This window comes from Hirundo rustica, chromosome 2 (genome assembly GCF_015227805.2).
Source record: "Hirundo rustica isolate bHirRus1 chromosome 2, bHirRus1.pri.v3, whole genome shotgun sequence".
Lineage (NCBI taxonomy): Eukaryota > Metazoa > Chordata > Aves > Passeriformes > Hirundinidae > Hirundo > Hirundo rustica.
Genome location: NC_053451.1, coordinates 42,783,167 through 42,806,012, shown reverse-complemented (window position 1 = coordinate 42,806,012; position 22,846 = coordinate 42,783,167). Strand labels below are relative to the sequence as shown.

At 41.7% G+C, this 22,846-nt stretch overlaps 1 protein-coding gene across 2 annotated transcripts; it reads left to right on the top strand.

The window, feature by feature from the left end:
- The first annotated feature begins 1,632 nt into the window (after window positions 1-1,632).
- MSANTD4 (Myb/SANT DNA binding domain containing 4 with coiled-coils) lies at window positions 1,633-10,734 on the top strand. Of its 2 annotated transcripts, XM_040056447.2 has the most exons (3): window positions 1,633-1,780; window positions 6,436-7,054; window positions 8,780-10,734. In XM_040056447.2, exons 2-3 carry the CDS (start codon window positions 6,596-6,598, stop codon window positions 9,353-9,355), a joined length of 1,035 nt encoding a protein of 344 aa, XP_039912381.1. In that variant the 5' UTR covers window positions 1,633-1,780; window positions 6,436-6,595; the 3' UTR covers window positions 9,356-10,734. The 2 variants fall into 2 exon arrangements, with proteins under 2 accessions (XP_039912381.1, XP_058275440.1); XM_058419457.1 differs by lacking the exon at window positions 1,633-1,780 and having other exon boundaries at window positions 4,786-7,054.
- The last annotated feature ends 12,112 nt before the right edge of the window (window positions 10,735-22,846 follow it).

The following is a 22,846-nucleotide window of genomic DNA, read 5'->3' as shown; positions in this document are numbered from 1 at the left end:
ACAATGAAGGGATTCACAGACAAAATCGGAAGGCTAAATTTGCCTAACCCTGTGCACAATCAGAAGGAATTTTTATATGTATGTTCTACAGATCCAGGGAATTCACCACGGACTTGAACAATTTGCACCTGAAGTAGACCATATGGTAGGAATTTTCTTACTGTCATCAAACGCAAGCAAGAAAGAATCAGGATTGATTAAATACACATAAATTCAAGACAGTTCACATAAATTAAGGAGGTCTAAGGATTTTTGTTGGAGGAAGCTGGTATACTCAGGATTTTTCACCAGTGATCAAAAGCCTCCATAAAAGTAGAGTAACAAATTTGGGAGAAGGAGAGCTATTTAGGTTTATGTACATGGCTACTCTAGGAAATCATGTGATTCCTAGTTAAAATTATTCTAATGGATACTAACCATATTTAGTGGGTTTGTCCTTCACAATAAAGAAGGATACTCAATGAGGTATAATTAGGACTAATTATTTTTGCAGACTAGCAGAGGTTCAGACTGTTAATGACCTCCCCTTGCCATCATTTGTCCACCTACTTGCACCTGAATCTAATTTGAACTAGCCTGCAAGATATTTGGGGTGCTCTTGAATCTCATTTCTGAGCACTGTTAAAATACTGGTAATAATGTAAAGGGAAGCCAAGTTCATGTATGAGTCTCAGTAAGAAATATCCCTGTATTATATATGTCAGCAATGAGGCATGGTCTTGGCTACACTACTCTTCCTCACCACTTTCCTTTTAAACTTGATTTTCGGTTCACAATGGGCAACTATGGCAGCAAAGCTATCACTACCTGTTAGCAAACTGGTAAGTTAACAGTTGGCTGAAACTGGAAAATACCATTTTAGGGGGATTTGTAGAATCATCGGAGTTATGATCACTTAAAGGTGTATTAATCAAGTAACTGCTTGTCCAGTGAGAGAACTTGATAAGACTGAGCAAGTAACTGTTAACGAATATGCAGAGTACTAAATGCACACACCAGGCTAGGCAGAATAGAGGCACCTAACTCCGAAAAAGCAGGGTTACACGTGAGCAAGGCAACAGGAGCTAACACGGAAGGCAAGGACCAGGCACATCTTGTGTGGCGGAGGGGACGAGGAGACCCAAGCCCGAGAGCTCCAGGAAAGCGTTTGGTGTGTTTATTCACCCACGCCAACGTCGTGGTGGCTCTCACAAGCAGCACTTCCCGAAAAACACTTTCGTTTCTTTAATGACAGTGCGTGATAGACGTAATTTCTCCATTTTAATCACAAACCGCGCAGTTAAGGAACAAGAGCCGGTTGCCGCGCGCTCGCTCTGGATAGCAGCATCGTAAACCCGGCGGCCACAGCGGTGGCTCGTGCACGCTTTTCCCGCATAGTTATTCCTCACGCTCGGGTTGACCCTGATTCTCCATCCCCCTCAGGCCGCTCCCCCTTCCTGCGCCGCGCCCTCCGGCAAAGCGGCAGCACCAAACCCACACTGCGGCGGGTCCCTCGTTGGGGGGCGGGCCGAGACAGCCCACAGCCAATCACCGCTACCTGTGGGGAAGACAAGCGGCTGCTGCAGCCAATGGCTGCCCGGCGACTGCGCGCGGCGCGGCCCCGCCGGCGAAGGAACGATGGGGACTCCGTCCCGCCCGGCGCGGCTGGGCGGGGCGGGGGAAGCGGCGGACATGGACCACCAATAGGCGTGCGGAGAAGAGTGACAGGCAGGCGGCTCGCCCAATGGAAGGGCGGTGGCCGTTAAAGGGCCGGCGGCCCGGAGGGGAGCGGCGGGCGCAGGTGAGTCGCGCGCGCGGCCCCCGGGGACCGGGCGGGGCGGGCAGCGGCACCGGTCCGGGCATGGGGCGGCCGCTCCGCCCGCGGCGTGTGGGCTGCCCCCGCCGCCCTCGAGGGGGTAGAGCGGTGGGGCTCCGCCGCCCTCGGCCCCTAGGGATGATAAGTGATTGCCCTCCGTCTTATCTCCTCACGGGGAGGTCCCGTTCCTATTCCTTCTTCTCCCAGGAGAGTCGCAGGGCCCCGCCTGCCCGAGGGGCTCTGGCTTGCGGCAAGGCCCACGGGCCCATCTGCTCCCCGGGACTCGGGCCGTGCTGGCCGGGGCAGCCGGCCGTGCCCCCGCCTCCCTTTGTTGCCGCCTCGCTTTCCCTGCATCCCTGGGTGGGACCGGGCCCCAGACCCCTCGCTCCTCCAAGCGCGCTTCTCGCGCAGGGACGAGGCTTTCTCTTACCTTCCTGGCCGTGGCTCGTCCTGGGAGCTTCGGCCTGATAAGGCTGTGCCTTCAATAGCCTGAATGCCAAGCTGCTTCCCATCTTCCGCGCTCTCTCCCTGCTTCCTTGAATTATCCTTTTAGGTGGTTTTGGTTCACTTCTGTGCCTGCTTTTTCGTTTGTGTAAACCGTGGGTTTCTTGCGGGGCTGTGTTGGATGATGGGTTGTGCAGCACCCGGATCCTTCTGTACTTAAAACTTGTACAAAAGCGTGAGTTGCTCGAAGCCAATGTAGACATCTGTTAGGAATCACAGAAAAGTTTTCTAGAAAGTCTTAGGCAGAAGATACTCAAGACTGTAATTTTGTTTAAAAACAAAACACACACACACACATACAAAAAAAAAAAAAAAAAAAAAAAAAAAAAACCAAAAAAAAAAACCACCAAAAAAACACAACCCCCCCCCCCAACTTAGAGATTGCAGGTCCTTGTTTTTATTCAAGCATAAGCCCCAAAAGTTAAAAAAATCACGACTTCATCTTTTGTAAAAGAGGTCACGATTTTCGTAAAGTTCAAGTTTGATGCTAGCAGCAGTCTTCCATTCCTGATGAATGCATGGATCTTTTTGTTTGCTTCATTGCTTGTTTGGGGCATTTGCCAATTTTTTATTGTTGATCCAACACGTGGTCAGACAATAAAGTGTCAACAAAGGAGACAGCAAAGATAGAGGCAGAATGAGGATTCTTCTGTCTTTAACTATGCCAAGGATCTTCAGTGTATGCATATTCTGTCTGTTCATGGAGTTTCCAGCTGAGTTTTACAGTACTTGTTTCTTTTCAACCCCAACAGTTTGTGTGTCTTTCAGCCTTCTTCATCGCAGGTTGCTTTTGGCCTGACAGGCCCAAAGTCAAAGCTCCATGTTGCCATCTTTTCTGCAGACCCTTGAGGTCTTTATGATGTCATCAGAATTGGTTTGGGTTTTTTTAGCTAGCATTTCACATTTCTACCCAAACTGTGAAAGTACGCATTTTGCATTGCGGTTCGCCCCAGCTTCTTGTGCACCTCCTCAGTGGTGGAACACGGGAATATGAAAAGTCCTTGGTTTAAAGTAAGCCCTACTTAACCACAATGAAAATACTGATGTGTTGCCAGCATTATTGTCACACTAATCCAAAACACAGCATTGTCCTAGCTACTAGGATGAGCATTAATGCTATCCCAGCTGCTGAGGTTTGGAATATTAGTTTTGTTTTTTTTTTCCTGTAGCTATCTAGGCGGTGTACAAATCCTAGCTTATTTACCTTCCCATCACTTAGATACTTTGAATATGTAAGAGCTCATTTTTCCTCATTAAAGAATAATATGCTGGAGACCATCTGGCAATGGCTAAGAACCAAATATCCCAAATCTCAGCTTTTCTTAGATAATAATGTTTTTTAGTTAATGTATCAGCTAGGTACACAGAGCCATTTCGGGGAGTAAATATACTGTTAAGAAAATTCACTAACTCCATCTATATTAATTAGAAAGGAATTGTCCTTAACAAGGCAATGTGCTTTCAAAAAGGAAAGCGTTAAAGAGGCAGGATGTCCTTATGAATTGGAAGTTCTTAATCATGAATTTTAAACTATATAGGTTTTGCTGATGTTTCACTGGGAGATTCAGGGGCTTGTATCAGATGTCTTCTAGCAAAAGTTTAAAAAAGCCTAAGAGAAAACTTTACCTAATAAAGGAATTAGATGCCAATAATTTCCCAGTTTGTATTGTAGTTCTTAAGGGTTATGTCCTTGGCTTATGGCATAAGATCCAAAACCAAAATTAGACATTTAATAAAGCATGGCTGGCAAGATCAGTCAGGTGATGCAGTCGTGCAAGGAGCAGTGGACTGGTCCACAGATTTTAACTCTCAGCCCTCTCTGGAGCTAAGGAGAAAGCTTTCCTTTCAGCATTTTCCATGTTGACGTAGAACTATTTGGAAGATGATGAAAACTTGATTTGGAAACCCAGTTTATTTTTGTTTGATTTTCTGTGTTTATACCCGCATTATCCTGCTGCGCTGGCCCTGAGAAATTTAGAAGAAGCCAGGTTAACTGGAGATACCAAATGAGTCTGTAAATTCCTGTGGTTCCTTGTTGGAATGTTCCATTTTGGAATGACCAAAAGAACCTTGTTCACCTAGCTGAGGCTAAGTAAAGGACTTAACCAGTGTATAAACCTTGAGATGAAAATGGCTGTCATTCAGCAGAAGTCTGCTAAGGAGTTATGCTTAAAGATCAGATAAAAGGTCTCAGAAAAATTTGGTGTAATTCTAGCAGATAGAGTTTGTCTTCTAGTATAAATCTGACTTTCTACACTACAGGGTTTGTGGGGTTTTTTTTGGTGTTTTTTTTTTTTTTTGTTTTTTTTTTTTTTTTTTAGTTCTTTGTCATGTCGAGTTAAGGGTCTGCATTAAAATAGTATTTTATATATATTTTTTTAAACAATTCTCTTTTCTCCAAAACATTTGCGATTTTTATTTTCAGAAGGGTAGAAAGTTTCACACATCCTAAACAGCATGCAGCTTCCTACTTGAGTCAGTGCTGGGTAGCTACATGGGGGTGCTGTAGAGTGGTGTATGCTGATACAGCCCTGTGCTTTATGCAGTTAATTTCTTCTTGAGACTTAGCTTTGCAGATTTGCTACTTAGTAATCATGGGAAGTAAGTAGCTTTACCGACTAGTATTTTAGTGAGGAAAAGTAGTAAAGTGGTTTTTTAAATGCAGTATTTGAAAAAAGACTTGATGGCAGCATGCTTGCTCTGTTGGCTATGAAAGAATGTTGCATGACATGGAAAACTGCAAGTGAGCCACTCCTTTGCAGTCAGTAGTGTATAGGAGATAAAGAACAATGTCTAAACTATTAGACATTATTCCCTAAGTGGGGAGCTGTAGTGCACTGTGCTGATCTGTATGCTTTAACCAAGTTTAGGGAGAACAATAGGAGTGAAAATACTTAGTAATTTAAGAATCCAGTATAGCTGGGAGGGAGTTATTTAAGAATTAAGTCCATTATTAGTTAGTAATAATTGAATCTATAACCTGGAAGCTATTTGCATTCGGGTGGACAAATGTCTACTGCATGAACAGTGAACGAACAGCAGCTTGAAACTGCCTGAAGTGTGTAGTGAATCTCTGGCCCACTTGACTTAAAGCCTTTTAAGCCTACCTGCAGTGGTGGGTAACATGGTACAAGAGACTGATCAAAATAATCCTAAATTGAACCTATTGCCAAGCAGTCTGTGAGCAGGGACCATTTTTGATTCTTAGTCTTTTCTTCCAGGTTTTGGTAGGTTGTTTTAGTGTTTTTATTTTGGTAATTTGTTATTAATGCAGTTATAATATTCATTACTGTGTGAATAGTCCCCTTTTCCTCTCACTCATTCTCCACTTCTCTGCAGAGTTGCACACAGTCTGTCAGGTGAATTATGGGGTTCATGTTCTCTTCAGCATCAGGCACAGGACCAGCTGGTGCTGGGGGTAGAGCTCTGGATGAACTTTAAGCTGCCATGGTATCTGACATGAGATGTTTAACAGCATGAGAAGGACGCGGGAGGGTTTTACCATGGGCATATAGTGACAGATCTATTTGCTGTTAAAATGTCTCTAATGAATGACATTTGTTTGAACTAGTAGTTATTTTATGACATTTGACAGGATTGCCCTAGTTCTTTTATTTATGATTATGTTAAGTTAGAAGAGCTTCGAAAATGTCAACTTTTCATATTAATTTACTTTTTTTTTAAATGAAAATGGTATTTTATCTAAAATGTGTCTCAAAATTTAGTCCCCTAAACATTTCATGTTTTTGAAGTAATGATATAGCAATTTCAGCTTCTTTTGGAAGTATTGAGCTTTCAGACTGAAATGCATGTGTCAAATTTCCGTCATAAGGATATCCTGAATGACAAAACTCTTAAGAGCTGAAGGAAAAGAGCTGTACTTTTGTAATGGAAATACCAAATAAACATAACAGTTCATGACATGGATATATTAATGGTTTTATAATTCATAGGAGATTAGAGAAAGTATCTATGACTAGTTTATATTGAAAGTTTAAAGAATTGCTTTCCTTTATCAAATAAACAGTTAGTTCAAAATACGCATTCCTTAAATGATGACTTAGGAGTCAAGTTGTTAAATGAAAATATATGGTGTATACCTTGGAGATTTATCTTGTTTGCTCTTTTTCTCTTAGGAAGCCTGACAAATAGAAAAATACTACAAAGTGAAGAGAAAATTTACTTCATGACAACTGCTTTCATTTGCTTTTAAATTTATTTATATTAGTGGCTGATTAGTGTCAGATCATCTCTGTAGTCCGTTGTGGTGAAATTACTAGGTTAAGCCTGGAAAAAATGAAACAGTTAAAAAGAAAAAGAAAAAGCAATTTTAGTGTTCAGGAAACTCAAACTCTTCTTAAGGAAATCAGAAAAAGGAGAGAAGTACTCTTTTCGAAGCAACTTAATACAACAATTAATGAGATGAAACGGAAAGCTTGGGAGGAGATAGCAGAGTGTGTCAATGCTGTAGGTGAAGGAGAGCAGAGAACAGGGACAGAAGTGAAAAGGCGATACCTTGACTGGAGAGCACTCATGAAGAGAAAACGTCTGAATGCAAACATCAAAGTAGGTGCTGGGTTTCACCTTCCTTCATCCAATTTAGATGACTCTCTCAATGAAGACATGGATGAGAAAGTGGGATTTGCAATTGAATCTAGTTTTGAATGGCAAAATATCTCTGACTTGAGAGAACCCGGTGGATCTTTAACGGAAATCAAAGTAGAAGAGGAAGAGGAGGATCCGCAGAATTTTGAAGTGAGTGACTGACATATGTGAGCTGTATGCAATATGGCCTTTGCTTCATTTCAGCATAATGCCTTTTACTGTGTTCCTTCATAGCATCTGTTTCTGTGTTTTTCTGAATGTGTGAATTAAACTGTAGAAATAAATATAATTCGGAGGCATGATATTCAAATCCAGCAGCTTCCAATTGTGTGTAAAGTCTTGGATGTTGATTACTGATTTGATATCCCAAAACCTTGAGTATGTCTTTGCATACTTTGTATTTTCCATTTGCATGTACCACAGATAAGAATTAGTTGAGTCAATGTACGGAAATATGCTATTGGAAGAAACCGGTCCTTTTAGTGTTCAGACTGCCTCGATGGATGAACATAGCAGTGCTCATCTTTAATAAATGAAAGTATATGTTACCTGGAGCTACAGAAAGAAATAGAATACAGAAAGAAATATGATACTGTTTGCATTTCTTGAAATGAACTTACAGGAAATTAAAACGTTACTTGAATCGGTCAGTCAGCCTTTCCTCTCTGTCAGAGTTTTAGTGTGAATTTGAGAAGCAGTAGTGGATTCTATAGACAAGTTGATACTCTATAGACAAGTAGTACTGTGGCTGTCCTGGGATAGGGAACCAGCTGGAGTGCAGTCAAATGTTGGGATAATTTTGCTGTTCCTCTTTAAATACATAGTTCTCTTTTCCAAGAGAAGTACTCAAACAATTTTGTTTGGGGTAATTTATTGCTTTGGGTTTTTGAGCAATAGGGGGGGAAATTTTTTGTTGGGTTTTTCTTTTTGAGCAGGAGGAGTGGGGAGGCAACTCCTGTCTTATCTCCGTTGATATGTTTGCTGGGAGAAAATCAGTGTAAGCTGTTAGATGGCAGTGAGAACTACTGTCAGACGGTACTGAAGAACAGTGTGTTTCTCTAATGCTAGAGGACTGGCAGTGGCTCTCCTAGTCCTAAAGATTTCTGAACACTAACCTTCCTCAGTTTGCCTTTCTCTTGCAGTGTACATATTGGGGGACAATTGATCCCTTTTGTGCTATGTAGGACGTAAAGGCTGTGATACTACACGAAATGTTATAGTTTGTGGAGAGCAGTGGTCTTAACCACCTCATCATCTGTGTCATAAATAGCTTTACAGCAAATGTGATAATACAAAATGGTTAAACAAGTCTTGCTTATTGACCCACTTAATAGAGTTGGAAGGGTTAGGAGCATGTGAAAAATGTCAGTGTTAAATGTTTTTTAGGAATGGAATAGACCAAGTTAGTGAAGATTAGGCTAGCTTACATAACACATAGCCTATGGATCCATCTGCTCTGATAAATAATTAGTCACAACAAGTGCCTGGTGGCTTACGTAAATGTCACTCAGCTCTGTGAAAGGTAAGAACAACATATGGTCTTCTAGATCCTATTTTCTATCAGTTGTTCTGAATGATCTGTATTAACTACTCTGCTGTATTTTCTGGATGTTCCTGTATGTTCACTGACAAGATTTTCCATTTTTCATTACCAGATATTAACTTGCAGATAGAGCCCGTTTCTCCTCCTGTGTAATGATAAAAAAATCTTGTGGTGTATCATGGTTATTTCACAACATACAACTTAAACACTTCTGAAGATCTTTAAAGATGAAAAAATGCAGTATGTTTTCTTTGAGTCAAGTTGTATGTAACTAATATATTCTGGCATAAGGACTGGAATGTAATTCTCGTCTGTTACATTCCTCTCTACAGTTTCCTATTGAGGAAGAAGAAGAAATTCTGTCATCAGTTCTACCAGATTCGAAAAAGGAAAATGACTTACCAGACTTTCCCCACATTGAAGAGTTTGGAAATCTGAGCTCTGCTCAAGCTAGGCTAGCCTATGAAGATTCTCACATGCTTATAAATCTGGAGAAACAAAAGGTGGAGCTGGAGAAACAGCGACTGGACATCGAAGCCGAAAGGTTGCAAGTGGAGAAGGAGCGCCTGCAGATTGAGAAGGAGCGATTGCGGCACGTTGACTTGGAGCGTGAGAGGCTTCAGATTGAGAAGGAGCGACTTCAGATTGAGTGGGAGAAACTCAGGCTAGAGACTCTGCATGCTGAAAAACCTGCCCTGGAGAATGACCTCACCCAAACTGAAAAACCTGTCATGCAGCCTCTGGATGTAGAAACAGAAAAGTTAAAACTTGAAAAGGAACGCTTGCAGTTAGAGAAAGAGAGGCTGCAGTTTCTAAAGTTTGAGTCAGAGAAGCTGCAGATTGAGAAGGAGCGCTTGCAAGTGGAGAAGGAGCGCCTTCGAATTCAGAGAGAGGGTCACTTGCAGTGATCGTCTCAGCTAAGGTGTCAATGTTTTGATGTTTCTAAATTAGAAGTAGTTCTTTCCTTGATACTGAAACTGTCCTAGAGGCTTAACATTCTTCTTTTCAGAGTTGAATGTTGATGTTAAACTGAAAAAAAAAATGGTGCTCAATATGTCAGTGTGCCTACATAAATGAGCTTATGTGTGAATTGCTTTTCAATGTATCAGAACTTTAGTGTTATGTTCTCTTGTCTTCAGTATTGTGCTGTATTAGTTCAGTGTTCTCTCATAGTGGCCTTGAGAAGAATCAAGGCTGAACCTTGTACTTTTTGTCACTGTACTAACAGTAAGGAGGGATCATAATAAATCAGCTTTTGCTGTGAGGACATGGTGCTGACCATGTATAGTAAAAAGTATAATTTCAGCAGAATACAGGAATACAGAGTCATTGTGAGAGTGATTCATTAAATTTTATTCCCCCCTATTTTTTTTCTCCACCTCCACAGTTGGGAAGAACAGTTGAAGAGTTATCTAGAAATTAAAGTGCAAGTTAAATTTGTTGCAGTTGTGTTTACTGTTGTTCCATGGCTTGAACTGAATGGGAGTGCAGAATATAGGTTAGAGGTTTTTTGTGGGTTTTTTTTTGGATGAAGTATTCATATTATCTAAAATTACACATCAGCCCTACCTACTATAAGCTGGCCTGTTGGTTTTCCCAGGTCATTAATAATGCTATATGTAGTAGAGCACCTGTGCTAGCATAGCATGGGGATTTATTGATTACTCAGGCATACTATCTAATGAGTCTGTGATGACTCCCTGAAGGAAATTGCTAGACCTTGTTTGTTCTTGGAAGGCAGTAACTGGTGATGGGAGTCTCATACATGGAGACATGGAGACTGAGCACAGGCTAAGAACCTCTGAGCTTGAACACTTCTACACTCATTGCTGGTTCTGCCTGGCCAGGGCCAAGGTCACGTCTGCAAGGCAGCCAGAAGAGACTTCTGTGGCTCTCTATGTAATATATTTTAATTAGACAAATAGAGATGGTCAGTGCTGAAGGCTGTTAGTATTTTTCATAGGCCACGTTAGTCATATAAGAAAAAAACCCCAAACAACCAAGGAAGGAAGCTTTCTATTATTTCATGTGTGTTTAAATCCCAGCTGAGCCAGACTTCACCTTTCTCATCTTTCTGCAAGTAACTGTCGTGTTAACTCTGTTGGAAATGTAGGACTGTGGGAATACTAAGTCTAAACATATGTTGAGTGACTTAGGTGAATTCTTGTGCAAGTAAATAATATTTATAGCACTACAGGTTTACTTTTATTCTGCAAAGATTATTTTTTTATTACTGAAACAAGTGTGCTTCTACAGTGGAAATAAATTTAACTACTACACTCCAAAATGGCTCTTGAAGCTTTCTTCACAGAGAAACTAGGCTATATCTGAAGAGAAACCTGGATACTGAGCCCTGCAGTACCCCAGAGTTCCTGATGTCTGTATTCCCTGTGTAGTCAATCAGAAAGATGAGGCTGGACTTAAGGAAGGAGACACCAACAAGGTGACCTCAGTGGGATGCCAGGTGTACACCAATATTGCTCCATCACTCTTCAGCTGGACAGGGGAGGGAAAATACAACAAATACAACAAAAATTTCGTAAGAGCAGGGAGACATCTCTCAGGAATTACAGTCATGGGCAAACTGACTCAGCTTGGGGAAATTAGTTCATGATCAATCAGTTAAGAGTAGAGTAATGAGAAATAAAACCAAATCTTCAACCACCTGTCCCACAGCATTCTCTTCATCTCAGGCTTAACTTCCCTCCTAATTTTCTCTACCTTTCCCTGCAAGTGGGGCACCAGGATGGGGAATGGGGACTGCAGTCACTTCATCACACACTGTCTCTTCCTCTCCTTCCTCAAGGGGAGGACTCCTCACACTCTTCCCCTTCTCTAGTATGGGGTTCTTCCCATGGGAGACTGTCCTCCATGAATTTTTTTAACAGTCCTTCCCACGGCAGCAGTTCTTCATGAAGTGTTCTGGTGTGGCTCCTACGGGGTGCAGTCCTTCAGGAACAGGCCACTCCAATGTCAGTCCCCTGTGGGGTCTCAAGTCCTGCCAGCAAACCTGCTCGTGTGCGCTCTCTCCAAGGTCCTGCTGGGAGCCTGCTCCAGTGCAGGCTTCCCCCGGGGTCACAGCCTCCCTCAGATGTTTCCATGTGCTTCAGCGTGGGTTCCTCCATGGGCTGCAGGTGGATCTCTGCTCCCCCATGGGCTGCACCACGGGCTGCAGGGGCACTTCAGCACCTGGGGCACCTCCTGTCCCTCCTTGTGCAGTGACTTTGGTGTCTGGGGCTTTTTTGCTTGGATATTGTCATTCCTCTCTGGCTGCATATGCTTCTGTGCATTTTCCTCTTGTTAAATGCATTATCCCGGTGTCACTAGTCCATCGCTGATGGACTTGGCTGTGACCAGGGGCAGGTCCATCTTGGAGCCCCCAGGGGTTGGCTCTGTTGGACATGTGGACAACTTGTGGCAGCTTCTCTCAGAAACCACCCCTGTAGCCCCTCCTGCTACCAAGACATGACCTCACAGATTCAATACACCAAAATACATGGACAATTTGGCAGCTCCCTGATATGTATCATGCAAGTTGATATTAAAAGTAACTTTCTATGATTTGGAGAAAATACTTACCTTTTCCTTTTAAAGCATGAAAGAGGCAGAATTCACAGTGAATAGAACATTGACCAAGGTAGTGGGGTAGCATGGATTTTATGATTGCTGTGCACTGAGGGGACCAACATTCTGGATAACTATTCTGACTGCCAGACAGGGTCAGAGTAGGAACAAGGGGCAACATAGCCAGCTCTGCAAGAGGTATTGACCAGAAGGACCAAGCCAGGAGAGAGAACATTCCTACAATCTTATATGGAAGATGTGTCTCGTCAGAGTGGAGCAGGTGTGGACTCTGGCTCCTTTTTTGACAGGTTGTTGAGCTGCTGCTTGATCCCAGCACCTCTGTCATCATGTTTTACTCAATTTATCCATTAGGATAATGGATTTGTATTTTACATTGAATGTCTCCACAATTGTAGCCCAAGAGCATTAAAGGTTTTAGGGAAATATAGGCAGATAAATCTGAACTATTTCTGAATTCTTTATTGTTTTGGAAATTTGAACACTTTTGCAAATGTTAATAGAACTGCATGTAAACAATTATTTTTCCCAGCAACCATTTAGCCTTCTAGAGAAATGATGCATCTTTTGGTTATAGAAAATGTCTTGGAAAGTACTGAATTAGGAATTAAGTATTGTGATAAATCATTGAAAATACAATTTCAACATAAAATTTGGAGAAAATTACAGAGTTGAGTACATCCATTTTATGGCTTGCTTTTTTAATAATGAAAATGTAGTCATTTTGTGGTAATTTGAATTAGCGTGTCATATATTTAAATACTAATCTGCAATCTCTTAAACCTTAATTGCTTAATTTACCAACCTGTGATCCTGATGGTGAAGCCTAAGGGTGAGATTTTAACCCTGTAAAGGTCACCCAAGTTAGGGCACACATATGAACTCACTGTTCTACCAACATCAGTCATGGGGTAAAGGTTGTAAATGCAGTCCCCAAGAACAGCCCAGGATGAACAGTGTCCCAACAGGACACAGCTGACAAAGCACAGTAGGATTCAAAGAAAACTTCATTTCCTTGAGTCAGTGGTCTTATGTTATTTCTAGGACATTTTGAGCAACTTTCAGCATAAAGAGATGCTGCAAGCAATGTACGCAAGGTATAAAATATTAGTTTATTAAGATAAACAAGAGATGGTTAGGATTTCATAAGGATTTGTAACCTCAGCACCTCAAGGTGTCTACTAGCCTGGGAATTACCAGCCAGGAGAGGCAGAGTTTCTAAATTCCCCCTTGTAAGTGGGAACAGAAGCCTGTAATTTATATTTCTTCACCTTTTCAAAGAACTGCTCATGCAGCTGCCACAAAAGAACATCAGTGATGAGTATCCTCTCTGGCTCATTTGCCCCCAAAATCTCCCTGCAGAAAGGCACGGAGTGCTCCAAGGAGATGGAGTCAGACCTAGGGCTGATATTTTACAAACACAAAAATACTCCCCAAAATCCTACTCTCTGTCAGTCAGGAGCTTTGACAGAAGTGATAGGTGGGAGAAGAGGGAGGAGGAAAGACTAATTTTTCTCTGTTGTTGCTGAAATTAATTAGTGAATTTAAGCCAGACGGTGTCAGAAAATGTCATCACATGCAATAGTATTCACTAGTTTTTTCTCTTTTCTCTTTTTCCTTTTTCTCTTTCTCTATTTCTTTTTTCTTTCTCTTTTTCATTTTCTCTTCTGTGTATCACTGTAAGTATGAAAACCTGCACCACTCAGGCACTGTTGAAGTTTGCAGCTAACATAAAGATGAAATATAAGTAGGCTGGATTATTCTGTAGGTTAATGGGTTTGTTTTGCATCAGGGCCTCAGAATGTTTGTAGTTGGTATTAGGACTATGGAAAGATTTTAATGCAGGTTAAAAAAAAAAAAGAAAAAAGAAAGGATAAGAAAAAAAGATTGCATTTTTAAAAATAAATTCCTACTTGCTTTTTTTTTTTTTTTTTTGTTTACAGATAATCAGGTTATTTGAAGATGCATGCTTCAAGCAAATACAAAGAGGGAAGAATGCCTTTAGTATGGGCTCTGGGCAGCTTCTAGTACTTCATCTTTTCTTCTTTTTAGTTGGGTGGTGGTGGGGGGTGTTGTTTGTTTGTTTGTTTGTATTGTCAATTAGTACCAAACCCTTATTTCCAAAGCACTCATGTTCTTGGCTCGGTGTCCCCATGTGATGTAGCAGTGACAGGGTGATCAGCCTTTTGCCACTCAGCCAGCATCAACAGGGAGTTGGGGAGGAAGCTCCGGGCAATGGGAGCTCTTGTCCACAGCTCATTGGGTTTTCTTCTTTAGTCTCTTAAAGCAAAATCTCCTGGTGCTAGGTCACATGATGCCAATGAATGCAAGAGTTCTCAGGCATCACAAAACATATTAGAAAAAAGAAATACATCCACTGACACAAGACCAGAAGAAACCCTTTTCAGGTGCTGCACATAATCCTTTTAAAGTCAACCTGCTTTAGAGGACACTTCCATCCTCTCCTTTTACAGATTATTAAGAATGCCATTGTTATTTTCTGTTCCAGTTTTATTGGTTTTAATTTCCCTGCTTCACTCTATCAGTAGTTTTATTCTATACATTAGTAACCTGTGAAATACCTTGTCTGGTTACTTCCATATTTTCTAATTGCAACACTCCATCATTAGTCAACGGGTTCATAATGTGGAAGGCAAAGTTGCTATTTCATTTCATGCTGTATAATACAATGCTTTTGGTTCAGTAATTATATTGTGCCAGACTTGTGATCAATCCTGAGATAGCTCACTTGTGATGGATAGCCCCATCACAGAGCGTGTAAGTGTTAAAGGAAGAAGCAAATTTTTAATTTTGGTCCTCTGTCAATTTAGCTTGTCAAATACTGCTTTTCAGACCAATATTTATCTCACTGTAGAGATTACAGAAATGAGAACTTAAAAGAAAGAATTGAAGTTTGAAAAGCATTTTATAAAGTTTTGGTTTGCAAACCAGGAAAGATAAAAAATGTTCTTCCACAGAAAGCTATTGTGTGTTATTTTTGTTAATGGATTGCCAATCTTCTGGTCACCTGTTTAATGTACTGGAGAAAATCATTACCTACTTCTTGTAACTGTTGTAAGGGTTATGTGAAATGAGCTCATCATCTTACTACTATTGCTCAGTGCTAGTAGGCCTGTGAAAAAAGGATTTTCAAAGGGTTTTTTCTGTGTCGTAGAGGTGTTTGTGAGTCAAACAATTTTCTGAAGTGCTGGCAACATTCCAACAGTCATAGGACATAGGGAGTGGATATAGGAGCCTTTTCCTAACAAGGGAAGAGTTGCAAGTATGGGGTGCAAGAGTGTAGCATGGATTGCAGGGAAAGCCAGGACAGCCATGCTAATGGAGTACGTAAGGGTGGAGAGAGCTGTGGCTTTTAGGGACAAATGGCATCCTAGTGCCCTGAGGTTACAGCAGAGGAAAGCCTGATCTGAGTGGGGCATATTTACACTTTTCTGAAGAGGACATGCTAGGAGCCAATTTCACAGACAGACTTTCTGTCCAGACAATTGTTTTGGTTCAATAAAGCAAAGTTCATGTTCTTGCCTATCTTTATAGATATGTGGGCACAACGTATTCCTAGGTTTTGAACCTAAATAGAATATTTTCCTATTTATGTTATAAAATTCTCTGGTCTTCATTGCTCTTTGACTTTTGCTTGGGGCTGCACCTCGGACTTTTCCATCTTACATTCCATCTGCCATCCTTTTTTTTGTATATAATCCTTCCCCAAAGGAATACCAGTTAGATCCCACTAGTCAGAAGTAACAAACTTACAAACCCTCCAGAAAGCTGAGGTACCCTAATGGGGATTTTGTCATCTCACCAAAGCAAGGCAAGGTGGCTGTCTCTCAAATTTTGTCAAGGGTATTTTGTATCCAAAACTTTGGGAAAGGCCTGCGGTTCAGAATTCAGGTAGGAGCAGTTCAAAGGAGAGAGGGCAGCAGGACTAGGCTGGTGAAGCAGGTAGTGCACACTCTGCTCAGAGAGTGTATATTAAAACATTTGAAAGGAATTAACTGTGATACTTAACAAGTAGAGAGGCAAGGAGATAGGGAAATGAGGCATCATACAGAGCATTCTGGGTGGACAGAGGCTGCCTTCCACTGCCTCCTCCCCTTTCTCAAGAAGAAAGAATACAGCATTGCTTTGGATTTTCCATTAGAGCATCTCCTTCCAGCATCCCCTACATGGCAGATGAGCAAAACCAACATGGCATGGCCAACTGTACTGATAAAAGAACAACACAAAAAGATCACATCTGGGATTGGATTACAGAGGTAGAGTCAGTAAGTGAATTCCAGGGACATGGGTGAAGGCCAAGAATGATGTCAGCTACAGAATGCATAGCATCTCACCTTTCTTCTTGGCTCTGTAGGATTGACGTGCTTCTCTGTTGATTCAGGTATTTAACTGTCTTTGAAATGGAAACATCACTACTATTTTATACACAAAAGTTTTTTTAGTTGAAAGACTTCAGGTTATTTCTGAGAACAGCAAACTGCTCCACCCAAGGGAATTTTGGAGAAATACTGTGAAAACATAATTTGTTCAGTCACTCCACTTTTGGTATGCACATTTTTTCACTCTTGCATCAAAATAGCAATTAAGAAAGTAAAAACACAGCAGAAAAAGGGGGGAAATGGAATATGCAAAGGTGAAGAGATGAATTACTGATTTTACCATGCCTGGGTTCAGATATGCTGACCAAGAACAACACTAGTGCTTTGAGCACTTGCGGAACTGAGGTCTGCTTGGTGATCCCTCCTTGGGGAATAAGCCTCAAGATTTTTGGAGAGGACCTGAGAAATCAGGAGGTGAAACTAAGATGGTGGGTGGTATCAGCACAGACCCCTGTGGAGTGTGGTGGTCCTTAAGCCTGGGATACCAGGAGTCAGCCTTTGCTGACTGAGCAGCTGGGGGAGGAAGAGAGGTTCAACGTTCTACTGAGCTGTGGCTGTCCTCTTCCGACTGCTCCAAAGCTTGGGGAATTGCACAAACTACAGAAAAGAAAGAAAACACCGTTAAGTGCTACTATTCTTTCATATTTGGTACACAAAAAAATTCTCAGACTGAGGGCAGGAGACAAAATTAGACCAATCTAATGAAAATATATATTTAAAAAAAAAAAAAAAAAAAAAGTTGTGTGACTGTGTGAATGCTACTTTTCAAGACCTGCACAGGGCTTGGGCAAGAGTTGCTTTTAGATGTGTGCAGGTCTCCTTGCAGAGACCTCCCGGAGCACTGGCATGTGGTCTGTTGTAGGGATGGTGGCTGGTGCTCTAATGGCTTTCTAAATCACTCAGAGCAGACTACAGTTAAAAGAACTAACACTGTTTCTCTCACAGGTTGGAGCTGGAGAGATCTTTTGCCTCAGAAATATAGAGGAAAAAGGGTGGACTAATCCAGAATGGTTTTCAGGAGAGCTCTTACTTCTAAAGGACAAGCTAAGAGTTATTGCCAGTCTCTGAACTGTCTCCCTACGAAGAAAAAGCATTTCTGTCAAGCCAAATAGGCATTGTCACATAAAGTACTGATTTATAGTTGACCTCATATAAAAGATATAGATAATCTAATTTTTTTCGTCCTAGATATTCTTGATAACAAAATATTCTCTGGAAGCAGTTCCTTCAGTGGCAGGAGTGAACACAAACACTTGAACTCCTTCATTTTTATCACAAAAGGACCCATCTGATGAATTGAAGTGCCCGTGCTGGCTCCTCCTTCTTCCTGGAGCCTGCCAACTTCCCTTCCTTTAGATTGTTTTTCCATCTGCAGTGTTTATAATAGTTGCAATGTTTCTGCAAGATGGAGACAGGGCTGTTTATTTAGGAAGCTGTACTCAGAAGCTTGTCAGTTTAGTTGGACTGTTTGCCAGAAAAGAAAATTCAGCTTATTAAAAGATGCCAGCTTTTATTCAGGATGAGCAAATCCATTCAGAAAATAAATCCCTTGTGCCCTCTTCATACTCTCCCTTTTGATACATGAGCATTTTTAAGTCATAGAAGTTCATATGTTTATTCTTTTTGTAGAAAAGAATTATTTCCTGTAGAAGAAAAGTCTTTTGGGAAAGAAATCAAGCTCTGTGAACTTCAGTCCACAGCTTTTTTATCCAAGAGTTCAGAAAGAGGTTAGGGGAAAAACAAAAACAGCATAAGCGGAGCAGACTTTGAAAAGCTTCTCCTGAACCTCCTCTGACATTGTCAAAGGGAAGGAGCAACCTCCAGACTTGATCTGCCAGCTTCCCTTTGGGGTCAGCAGAACCCTCTGCATGGCACAGAGGGTGTCAGGGCCATGGTCCTTCTCCTGATGAGCACTGTGCTGGCATCCTCTCCATTGCCTGCACTAAGGGAAGCTCGGAAGGCTCAGCTGTGTCTCTACTGCTTCTTAGCTGATGAAGACATGAACAGGAATCTGCGCATCTGTGTGTGCATATAAACCAAAGGAGGTTTAGGACAATATAGGTTCTGATGGAGATGGACCCCATGGGGCGCAGGATAAGAGCTGCCCCTCAGCCCGTGGATCTCAATGCAGTTGAACACTTGACCCAAGTGTGGGTGTCCTCCTACCCCAGGTGCAAATTACAAATCTGACACGTGACATTTTTGGTTGGGTGTTTTTCATGAGTGGGAGGTGTGGTGGTGCATCCCTCCTTTCCAGGCCATACTGTCATCTGGGAAATGCTCATGGGGCCCCATCCTATGATGAACAAAAAGAGCTCCTCTTGACCTTATCAGAAACACCATCTGTTCCCAGGAAATTTTACTGGCTGACAACCTCCTGCCCTTTTTCTTTTTAATGAACAGCCTTAGAGGTTTTTTTTTTGCCTGGGTAAGACCTCAAGTGGAATGTCATTTTTGTTCTCAAACTTTCAAAGAAAGGGTGCCGACCCGAAGTGCAGCTAGGATGAAACTTCATTATGACTAGAGCCTACTCTCTTGAGGCCTTATAAACAGCAGTCCAAAATGAGACCCTTTGAACTCTCCTGGACCACAGTGTCTGTGTGCATCCGGGTATGTACATGCTATATGTATAGCCAATGTGGGAAAAATGCTGCTCTCCTGGATTCTTAAGCACTTTAGATTTGTAAGGTCGGCCTGTAAGTAAGTTACAGTAAATTACAGTAAGTTAACATTATGTTATTGTAAATCCTGTAGAAATCCTTTACTCTCTTCCTGTGCTTCCCCCCTCTCCCTGTCCCCAGAAAGATAGTTTTGGGATTTTTTGGGTTCATTCTGGTTTGGATTGATTGACCCTGGATTTCTTCTTGCTGCTTTTCCTCACTGTGCTTAACCATCTAGTAAGTAGCAGAGTGAACCTTGCCAAAGAACTTTGTTGTGCTCTCACTTTTGTAATTGACTTGTTTTTACTGATACCTTTGCTGGTGATTCTTTATGCAATTTATAACACTCATCCACGAAAGGAGGAAAGGAGGTTGTTTTTTTCCTTTATTAGTCTTGTCCAGCATGGCACAAGCATTCCAGGCCCTGTGGCAGGTTTTCCATCTGTTTCTCAGTCTCCCCACCATTGCTGTGCTTCTATAATTGGAGCAAGAAAGAACAAAAGGGTGCCAGGACAGTTGGAGACTTCAGAGATACTCTCAGGAAGAGACCAAAGTAACACTAGTAAATCCTGAGGAAACTTAAAGCACTTTCCCTATCAAGTGACCAGGAGAACATAATCGGCTCAGATCCAAAGTCTACTAAGGAAAAAAAAAGGCGTTTCTTTGAGAATGAAAAGAGAAAGGAAGAAGCAAGTCCTGTTGTTTACAAATGACTATACTGGTTATTCAAACTGATACTATGATACTGAGATAAATGGATTTTAGTCTGAAATCATTCCTCCAAAAACGATGGTGAATTTCTGTGGTGAGACTCAGAAATTTAGTGGTGCATCCAAGGAAAAGGAAAAACTGAAAAGGCAGAAGGGAGCTGCTCAGGTTAGTTGCATTACGCATTTTCCTGATGGAATATTTCTTGTCAAAGCCTGGGCTATGAAACTGTCCTGGGATGAGTGTCTGAGAAGAGTGAGCAAGCCCAGAGTTGTGACAGATACAGTTTATGTGGCACAATGGCATTGTTTAGACTTAATTACATAGCTAAAAATGAATACCAGAAAGTAAACAAACAGGGAGTTTGAGACTATATTTTCAGGTGAACCAACGTCTTCCCATCAAGCTGCTTTTCTCACAGTGTCTTTGTTTTTCCAATGTAAATTCCACACTGATCTTATTCATCTTGCATTTTTATTGGAGGTTTTTTCCTAGGTTTGTCTCTGCTCCTTTGTCATAATTAACCTGGAGTTCAAACTGAAATTTTAAATTATTTTTTAAACCAGTATTGAAGGGGGTAGTAAAACTGAAGCATCCTGTTTAGACTTCCCAAACCTTTCCCAAGCCTACAATGGCTACCTGGAAAAGTTTTGCCCAATATACAGATTTTTCTAAACTGGAGAAGGAAGGGAAAGAATAGGGGCTGAGCAAGAGTAGGAACTTGTTTTAAACAAGTACTAAAGGAAATTCTAACCATGGAATTTGTGAGAATTAAAACCAAATGCCTACAGAGGTTTTAGATTTAACATTCTTGGCTTGTTCCTTGTTGAAATTTGACCTCCAGTTTAACTACTATCAACCTCTGTAGCCCTGAGAGGTGCTGTTTCATAGGTGATGAGAATCCTCAGAGACAAACAGGTTTGCAGGAGCTGAGCATATTTATGTCAGCAACTGAAAGAATGGCCCAAACCAGTTCTCAGTCTGTGAGACAGTGGTTGCCCACACATCAGCACCCAAGTTTGACCTGAGAGGGTTACAAATGGACAGCCACCAAAATACCAGGCAGTTCATCTCCAGAAGAAAACCACAGAGAAGGATAACTGAGGTGTGGTTTTCTCTGTAAATAAAGGCTGATGTCAAGACTTACTGGTGTGGTCTGGGGGCAGCCAGCATTATTAAAGCCTGTAGAATATTTTTTGCAGGGCTATGCAAGAAATTTCAGTTTCAAACAGGGTCTCTTTGGTAAGTTTTAGCAGTTCTTATGTATTTGGCAAAAAATCCCCCAATCCACCAACCATGCTAATAATACATATGAAATACAGCATCCAAAAAACTTTTTGTCCTTTATTTTGCTTATGTGTGGGTATATAGGAAATCATCCAAAAGAAAATAAATTAAGAAATGCATTACCAATTATAAAATATACATAAATTAATCTTTTCTGCCTGAAATACCAATTCAGGGGACATATTCACCTACTCATCACATTTCCCACTGAAATTAACAGAACAAAGTTGTTGGCCCGCGAGGAGTAGGCAGGGAAAAAGACACCACATGTTCACAGCAGCATGTGATAATAACTCACTGCTGAGTGTGGTTGGGCTCTCATCCCACCTTGTCCTCCCTCCAACAGTCTGTGACTGCCCTGGGATTTGGCCAGTCACTCCGGGATCAGCTCTGGTGGGGGTAAACCTGTCCTAGGAGTCCTGGATGGGAGCTTGGCTTCATTCTTCTCTTCCCTGAGTGTCCACCCATGGCTGGTGGCTGTGGTGGGGTCTGGGCTGTGCCCTCATTGTCTGCTTTTGGAGGGAGAGGTGGCAGCAGGTAGGAGCATCACTTCATCTGGGTCATTGCTGGACAGAAAACCTGAAGAGAGGTCAGGCAGATCTACAGCTAAAACCAAGCAAGGCAGAGCTTTCTGTCTTCAACTGCATGTCTGAGTGGGTCTCACAGGGCTGCAGAGAGATTTCCCTTCCTCCTGCCAAAGTGGTCTCAGATCGACAACGCTTTTAAGAGTATGAATTATGACTGACTAAAGCATTGTGCTGACATAGCCAAAGGGTGCACATATTAAGAGCTGCTCCAGGTAGAAAAAATCTGCTGTACCATCAGCTATTTAAATAATAGATCAATTTAATTTATCTGAGAGAACATGTCATGACAACATAACTTGATTAAGGTCTAGGAGTATCTACATAGGAGATTTCAGAGGGTAGCTTATTCTAGCACATAAAGACAAAACAACACAATCAAATTCCTAGGTACAGAAAGTAGCTGTGTTCAACCTTGAAAAAAGTTAGGGCTTAAGTCAGTTCTGAGTGGCATTTGAAAGCCCAGCAGCAGCACGGAAGGTGATGTGGGCTGTGACAAATGTGCTCTCCAGTGAGATGCTTGTAATTTTCCCTTCTCCACTGCAGACCTGTGAGTCTGAAAAGAGCAATTTGGGATTGCCCAAATTGTCTGTACTCATAAATGATCAAGATCTGAGTGCCTCAAGAAGATAAACACCCCAGGTGGTAGGTGGTTATCATGAGATGGAGTCAGCATGCACCATGCAAAAAATCAGCTTGTGTAACGAAGTGACCAGCCTACACCCCAGTGTTTCTTCCCTGTTATCTTTGTATGGTGTAAATTATACTGTGTGCTGTCAGATGCTCCTTATGTCATTGCAATCCTACCATTATGATGTCTTTTTCCAAAACACCAGAAAACAGCAACCCCTTGGGCTTTGTAGTTTAGTGGTGGACTTGGAAGTGCTGGGTTTACAGCTGGACTCACCGATCTTGAAGATCTTTTCCAGCCTAAATGATTCTATGGTTCGTTTGCAACAGTTTGCATTTACTTTGATACGTTTGCTTCCTTCAGCAATGAAAACCACCTCAGCGCTGCATCTACCACATGTCTCCTTTTCTCTGCCCGGACTTTTCTATACCTGCTCTCCCCATTCTTTTTGCCCTATGCTTTTCCTTAAATCTCTTTTAGAAGTGAAAATATCCCTCTTTCCTGTATATAGGGAACTGTGTGCCTATAAACAGTAGAAGTCCAGGCA